At 42.7% G+C, this 8,640-nt stretch overlaps 1 protein-coding gene across 1 annotated transcript; it reads right to left on the bottom strand.

Annotated features, from left to right (window-relative positions):
• Positions 1–356: 356 nt before the first annotated feature.
• On the bottom strand, positions 357–1,032 carry LOC130736881 (uncharacterized). Its single transcript, XM_057588656.1, has 2 exons — positions 991–1,032; positions 357–905 (listed from the first exon to the last, which is right to left on the bottom strand). The coding sequence occupies exons 1-2, from the start codon at positions 1,030–1,032 to the stop codon at positions 357–359; spliced, it is 591 nt and encodes a 196-aa protein (XP_057444639.1).
• Positions 1,033–8,640: the final 7,608 nt, after the last annotated feature.

The raw sequence follows: 8,640 nt of genomic DNA, 5'->3' as shown, positions 1-8,640 counted from the left end.
ATAGAAAGCAATAGAGAGTAAAAGTTACAAGGATGAGAAAAACAAAATTCTAGAAGTAAGTCTTAACAAAAGGTGCCTCATTAAAACCTACTAGGATAACCCCCTTGGGAAAAATCTAAAAGGAAAAAGAGTACACCAAGTAGAATGACAAGACAAAACTTCCAGGAGAAAGCCAGGAACCAACAGAAATAATACTCCCACAATCCAACCATAGCCAAGACACCAACCAGATCAGTAACCAGAGCAAACACTAACAAGACCCCAAAAAATTCCAACCAATTTCCAAACCCTTCTCAATTGAAAAGCTTCCAACTCCAAAGTAAAACCAGAACAAAAAACCTGAATCAACCAACAACCTACAACCCAATAATACAATTAAGAGGAGACAACGACCAAGCAGCAAATGAATAGGGGAAGCCAGCAACATTAACTTTGATCCAATGCCAAGACCGACACTGCACCAATTCAATAATTGTCCCTACATCAACAGGATCATCTCTAAAGATTAACTCATTCCTAGCCAGCCATAGGGACCAAACAATTGACATCCAGATCGCACGAGCCACACGGAGCTGCAAGCTATTGTGTCCCAATCGAAAAGCCAGAAGATGATCGCGAGGACTGGTGGAAGAGAAGGCAACCATCCCAAGCCAAGAAAAACAGCGTTGCCACACTTGCTGGGAGAAAGCGCAAGAGAACAGCAAGTGGAAGCTAGTTTCCATATGGTTATGACACAGCTTACAGGAAGCGTCACCAAGAGACACAATGACACGGCGGCGTAGCAGGTTGTCCAAGGTAGCAAGTCTGTCAAGAAGTAGCCTCCAAGTAAAAGCCTTGACGTTGGAGGGAGCAAAGGCTTTCCAAACGCCATAAAGTAGAGGATCAGGAGCGGGTAATAAGTGTTCCTGCAAAAATAAGTATGCAGAGTTGACAGAATAGATACCATCAGAGGCAACAGTCCATGACCAATTATCTCGAGACCCTTCATACAATTGCACCCCCACAAGATCCTGAAGGAGATCCTGCAGCCATACCACTTCACGACCCACTAAGGGCCTCCTCCATTCCAGCTTCCACTGCCAAACCCCATTTTCCCAGGAGCCACAGTCACACACCCGAGACCACCGTTGTTTGGAAAGATTATAGAGGCGATTGTATTTCCCTTTCAACGTGTCAAACCCCAACCAGTCCTCCTGCCAGAATTCCGTAGCATCCCCACCCCTAACAGACTTGACCAATCCAGCTTCAAACCAGTCTTGGTCATCCAAGCACTACACCAGAAAAGTGCTTTTACAGCGCCCCTATTACAGCGCTTCGCCTAGCAGGCGCTGTAAAAACAAAAAGACGGAGCGGATTATAGGATTTTATAGCGGTTAAAGAATAAAACGCTGTAAAAGCATTACTTATTAACAGCGGTTAATTTTCCAGCCGCTGTAAACACAAAAACGCGGAGCGGATAATAGGATTTTATAGCGGTTATGTTCTAAACCGCTGTAAATAATTGGGTTCCACTATTTACAGCGTGTGTCTACTAACCGCTGTAAATAGTATATCCTGAAAATTAAAAAAATGTTTCATTTAGGATTCGAACCCGGGTACATCAAAAAATTGCATGACTTCTTACCACTGGGCTCGAGTGAGCTTTAATTAAATATGTTGGTTTTTATATATAAGTATATTATATTGAATTCGTACCCCACTAACAAAACCCAGTAACTGTAAACCCTATTCTTTACCACATGTAACACCCCGATTTCGGTGGCGTCACTTTAGTAACCAAAAGAAAATACTTTAAGCGGAAAAACGTGAATTATTTTTTTTCGACAATATAACTAAAGACAAAAAGCAATAAAACTCCCCAACAAAAGATAAAAGGAACTACTATACAACTATATATACATGCCTCGTGTCGGGTGACAGAAAAGAGTAACGCCCGAAGGCAATATGTACAGTCCAAGATGAAGATACTGTGTCCGCAACACTAACCTACAAAAACTGAGAGCAAGTTGGCCCAGCGGCCTAAGAAAAGACCCCCTAAATCCAACCAGCTCTCTGTGATCTCCATAGGAAACCACACAAAAGCTACCGGTAGGAAAACTACCCTGTCCCCAAAACGGAAGCATGACGGTCAGAGCATCGACACAACTCCTACACTATCCCTACCCGAGGAGCCCACACTAGCACTCGATCCTACATGCTAGCGCGGTCGTCATCCGAATCTGCATCCAGGACGACTAGGTCGACGTACTCAACACTGCCCTCTCTGTCCACCCTAATGCGCTCCCGCACTGGACTCTCGGGCTCGGGGCCCGGAACGAGATCCGCAACGACAGCAGCAGCAGTAGACGGACTAGACTCCGTCGAAGCCCCACCTACTGGCAACTCCTCAGAATCTCATGTATAAGTGGAATAGCATAAATAAAACAGCTCAGTCAAAAGCATAAACAGCATATTCCAACACATCCTAAGTTAACCATGTAGCACATAGCATGTGAATCATTTAGCAGACAATATCATGGCATCAAATACTCAACAAGTTCGGCCGAAGCCTCAGAAATCATTTCAGACATTTAGCAATTAGGTGCATAACACATAAATCAAGTCGAATTTCATCGACACCTAAAGCATTATCTAGTAATTCAGAGAGTAGCCCTCACTTGTAACTCCTCCAGCGTTTTCCTCACAACCTCCTTCACGTTCCTCGCCTTGATCTCCAGGAAACTCCTCAAAAGAACCTTAAGCCAAAATCACAGAAATCAACACATTGAGTCAGAAACTCAGCAAGCAATAAGTCCTAGGGTTACACGGTACATTACAAACTCTGTGGTACGACAATCTAACGCGTTAAGACAAGTTTTCGAAAAAGTCGGATTTCCTCCCCCCTTGGTATAGCTCTCGGCCACTTTCCTTAATTGGGAGGGTCGATTTTTCTTCGATCAAACTTGGTTCCTAGGTTAACATAAGCCGTAACTAAGACGGTTCTAAGCTCGGAAAAATTTTCGGATCGAAAACTGATATAGGGGCAGTTTGGTCATTATTTTTAGCTCAGAATTTCAAAATTGGATTTTTGAAAAACAAATTGGATGGGGACGTCCACAACGACGTTTATGACGACAAATCCTACTAGCACTAAGCCAAGTCGATAGATTAGAGCGTAAAGGTTGCGACTTTGGCGAAAAATGGGTATTTAGGGTAGAAATTGATCCCGGCGGCATTTCGTCGACATTTGACAAAATCTAATCCGCAGAACACGCTCAGGAGCATGCAGGGAAGAAGTTTAGACGCTGAAATCAACTGATTTGAACAGTTTTTCAAAAACCTCAAAATTTTGAACTCAGAAAGTCGCAGGAGAAATGGACAGAAACGACGATTCGAAGGAGAGTATAGATTACCTACCTCGAGGTCTTCGATTAGTGACGAACGGTGAAGCAAACGGGCAAGAATCGACGAAGATCCGGATCTCTCTCTCTCTCTAGAAACTCGCGGCTTTGGGGGGTGGGGAAAATGGGTTTTTTTGCAAAAAATCTAATTTTTCAAGCTATTTATAGGTTTTGGAAAAAAACGGAAAAATGATTTTTTTGCGATTCCGATTTTTCCTGCGCGTTCCTCTGCGCATTCTAAGATAGGTTCTGGCGACAGAATTCCAGAACTCAAAATAGAATTCTTGGAATTAAACCAAAAGATCCAAAATCGGCATAAGTCGGTGTAAGTCGGTTTATCCCGAAAAACTACTTTTTGCAGTGATCGTCGGATGAGAAAACTTCCTTCTGAAGAAAGATTAGGAATGATGAGAGATGTAGGAGAACGCGGGTGGAATCTTCGTTTGAGTTTCCGGATAGAAAAAGTCTTCATCGTCTGTCGATCTTAGGTTTTTCGAACTATCAGGGATTCCGTTTCGGCAAACTTCCGAGAATTGGAATTTGACGTTCGTACTTTCCAGGATTTCGCATCGAAATGGTTGTTTAAGGACGGAAAAGAGAAGTTCTAACATTTCTCTGAGGATTTTTTGGAATTAGTTTCCATCGAGTCCTAAAGCGTAAATTAACTATTCACTAATACCTTCGACCTAGGATTAAGCGTATGTTAGTCGTGCTATAACTCTTTCGGTTTTTCGATACATTCTTGGACTTTTCCTGAACCTCTTTCCTTCCCAAATTTATCTTAATCAAATAACTCTTTTATTTTATTCACTTATCCAAAGCGTTAAAACTTGGGCCTTACATTACTACCCTCCAAAAAGAAAGTTTCGACCTCGAAACTTAAGGGTCAGTAAAAAGTTCTGGATACTGTTCCTTGATCTTTTCCTTCAGCTCCCACGTTGCATCGCCGGTGTCCTTGTTCCAAATAACCTTCACTAACTCGATCTCTTTACCCCTCAACTGCTTTACCCTTGTGTCACCAATGCTGATTGGCGGTGTCTCGAAAGACAAGTTATCCTTCAACTCAATGTCATCCAGCTCGATGACGTGCATCGGATCAGCAATATACTTCCGCAGTTGTGACACATGGAATACATCGTGAACGTTTGATAGAAAAGGCGGTAGTGCGATCTGATAAGCTACCGGTCCTACACGACGAGTAATCTGATAAGGTCCAATGAACTTTGGCGTCAGCTTTCTTGACTTGATTGCTCGACCAACTCCTGTAGTCTGGGTAACTCGCAAAAACACATGATCCCCTTCTTCAAATTCCAGGGTTCTGCGCCTTTGATCTGCATAGCTCTTCTGTCTACTCTGAGAAGCCTTCATCTTTTCCCTGATCTGTTTAATCTTCTCAGTTGTCTGTTGCAGAAGTTCCGGTCCTACTAACAAATTCTCTCCATCTTGATACCAACATAAAGGTGTTCTACACTTGCGGCCATACAATGCCTCATACGGTGCCATACCTATGGTCGTATGAAAACTGTTGTTATATGTGAATTCAATCAGTGGCAATAGGGTGTCCCAACTGCCCTTATTGTCTAACACGCAAGCTCGTAGCAAATCCTCCAATGATTGGATAGTTCTCTCAGTTTGCCCATCAGTCTGTGGATGATAAGCAGAGCTTAATCTCAGCCTCGTTCCCAAAGCCTCATGAAGAGCTCCCCACAGATGTGAAGTAAACTTCGGGTCTCTATCGGAAACGATACTTGTTGGCACTCCATGAAGTCGCACAATCTCAGCTATATAAATCTCTGATAGCTTATCCACGTTGTACGTAGTTCTCACCGGTATGAAATGAGCCGACTTAGTCAGTCGATCCACGATTACCCAAATCGAGTCATATCCTCTTTGAGTTCTTGGTAATGCCACGACAAAATCCATCGATATGCTATCCCATTTCCATTGAGGTACATCCAAGCTTTGTAGCATACCCGCAGATTTCTGATGTTCCACCTTCGCCTTTTGACAGGTCAAACATGCAGCTACATATTCTGCCACTTGTCTTTTCATTCCTGGCCACCAAAAATTCACCTTCAAGTCCTGATACATCTTTTTCCTTCCAGGGTGAATGCTCAACTTGCTTTTGTGACCTTCGTCCATAATCAACCTCCTTAAGTCAGGGTTGTTAGGTACGCACACTCTATCCTTGCATCGCAGGATATTGTCACTCCCTACCTTGAATTCCGGGTCCTTACCCTGAATTACTAAATTCTTATTTTCCGAGTAAAAATTCATCTTGTAACTGTTGGTCTCGGATTTCTTCCATCAATCCATTGGTGATCTTGATCGTCCCAAACTTCAGTTCTCCCTCAGATGCTCTCACATCTAAGCTCAAATCTCAAAATTGTTCCAGCAGTTGCAGCTCCTTAACCATCATTGATGAGATATGCATCTTCCTGCTCAATGCATCAGTAACGACATTAGCCTTTCCAGGATGGTATTGTAAGGTAAAATCGTAATCCTTGAGAAATTCCATCCAGCGTCGTTGTCTCATGTTCAACTCCTTCTGGTCAAACAAGTACTTTAAGCTCTATGTCGTCCTGCTCGACCACTCGTGTCGGTTCTATGTTGGAAATAACATTGGTTGACGCTACGTGCAATTGCACAACCTTAACCACTTGATCCTTTACTTTTGTTCGTCCAAAAATTCTGCTTAAAATCAGTACACCTCTGGCATTCCAAAGTGAATGTTCAACCTGTCCTCGTGATCTCCACTCATGATTCAAAACTTAACTCGATCGCTCTATAACTCATAGACGAACTATTCCCTTGGAATCTACTAGTCCATTAACGTCGATTCCAACTTCGTAACTATCCTCATTCGCACCATGAGATCAATCTTCTACTTAGTCATCACTCAAGTAAAACTCGACGTGAGTCTTAATACCTTGTGCATCGCTAGACCCAATCCCTTTTAACATCCATTCATCAGCGACTTATAAGCTAATCACCATCTTAATATCTTACAATCCATTATTGTCATCTCCCCTTTTTCGAGACTTCCCTTACTTGAACCATAAAACCAACCTTCACTTATTCACAACCCACTTTACAATTACCTAAAATCCTTAACACTTCCCCCAAATCCGAACTTATTCCCTAGAAGATCAAACCATAGCTGTACCTCAGGAAACTTAACTAGTCATTTTATCATCCGATCCCTCAACATTCGGAGGTTTAACTACAATCATTAATGCCAACACCACTAAATCTCTGATTCGAACATGATTTTCACCTCCCAAGGTCAATCTTAACCCTTAAATCCTCACTTAACTTAGTGAAATTCACTTGCTAACCCCAGCATGCAATATCGGAATCCATAACAAAGTTCCATTCACTCTTAGACTCTAAGAAATTTGTCCACCTATAACAACCTCAAGTATTTATCTTAATACTAACTCTTTATTTCCGTAACTAGATCGTCCTCCCATCAATCCGATACTTAGTCTCTCGATCAAAACCCAACAAACCTTGAGTCCTACGCACTTAAGACAAGAATTCATAGACTTAAAACCTAAACTTTCACCACGTTTGGACCTCAAATGTCCTTTAATTCTTCAATACTTCTTAAATGAATATCCATTTCTTAAACTATAACTCCTCCCCAAAGGAGATCAACTACTTAACAAGAACTTTACTTCCCAACTCAACTAATCCTCGATCCAATCAAATTAATCTTACCAATCCATCTATCAAAGTCCATTGCCAGTTCTGATTCCGAATATCACCCCCTCAATATTAAGTTGATCAGGCCTAATACATCGAAGGTGAAGATTTAGAAAAACCCACTGGAACAGTCGATGAGTTCCTAACATCCAGTAGTCACAGAGATCTTGATATTAAATCCTCAATGATGCCGCTACGGAACTACACACTCTCGACACCATACATATACTATCCATACGGAATCTCTCTGAGATTCATCCTTCAGCTTCTAGCTTCTTGTTAAACGCATCGGTGCAAGACTACTTTCTAGGCTTAACGTGTTATTCTGAACCTCGTGTAACTTCTATAGTTTAAACACGAGCAATGGTCAAATAAAGTATTATTAGGCGTAATAACTATAAAGTCAATGCTTAAACAATTTAAGTAAAATTGGTGCGTCGCATGTGCTACGAGAGTAATGGAGCGTATTATACTAGAATGAGAAGGAATAGTTAGAAGGTTACCATCGTTTGTGCGCTCTCCTCTGACTAGTCCGTCAGCTCCCTCGCCGCACGAGACATAGACTCCTCCCCGTGCAGCAGGATGTCTTCCTCTTACCGTAGGCACAGATGGCTCAACCCTGGTTACATTGCAATCCTTGGCTTGATGCCCCGGGCGATTGCAGTTAAAACATAGAGGTCTCCCGTCTGGACACTTGTTAGAGTGGTGCCCCACCTTCTTGCACCTGTAACACGTTACTTGCTTCCTCGCCCCTTTAGATATGGCAGGAAGTTTACCCTTCATCTTGTTGTCAGACGGTCCCGCTTGGAACGTCCTACAGTTCACGGCCAAATGTCCACGTTGTTTGCACTTGAAGCATTGTGGTCCAGTCACTGAGCACTGAAAGGCGTAGTGTCCAAGTCTCCCACAACGGTAGCATGTCACAGCCTCCTGGAAATTAGTTGCGGTCGTTAACTTGCGTGATCCTTGGGTAGGGTCTCTTCCCTCGGGATGCTGGTATGGCTTCCACTGCCGGTACTCCTGTGGATCTGACCTCACTGGTCCTCCAGCTCCAGCTCGATCCAATCCACTATGCTGGTACTTGGACGCCTCGATTAGCGGTTGAGGTCGTTCACGTGCAGCCTCCTCAGCGCGTCTGTAAGCGTCCTCAGCAGCCTGATTCATCATTGCCTCAATCATGGTAGCTATTGCCTTTGCCATCCTGTCAGGGCTTACCATCCTATGCTTAGTCAAACAAACAGTTAGTACTCATCATCGGATAGCATCTAACATACTATACAATATGATCAAGCAATAACTTCAATCAATTCTAAGCGAGAAATCGCTTGGCAGACAATCAATTTTTACTCTTTGCAGAGTCACACAACCTAGCACAGAAGACCTAGTCCCCAAAGACTCCCGAAAGACTCGACTAAGCTCTGATACCACAAATGTAACACCCCGATTTCGGTGGCGTCACTTTAGTAACCAAAAGAAAATACTTTAAGCGGAAAAACGTGAATTATTTTTTTTCGACAATATAACTAAAGACAAAAAGCAATAAAACTCCCCA

This window comes from Lotus japonicus, chromosome 2 (genome assembly GCF_012489685.1).
Source record: "Lotus japonicus ecotype B-129 chromosome 2, LjGifu_v1.2".
Classification (NCBI taxonomy): Eukaryota; Viridiplantae; Streptophyta; class Magnoliopsida; order Fabales; family Fabaceae; genus Lotus; species Lotus japonicus.
This window is presented reverse-complemented; position numbering and strand designations above follow the sequence as displayed.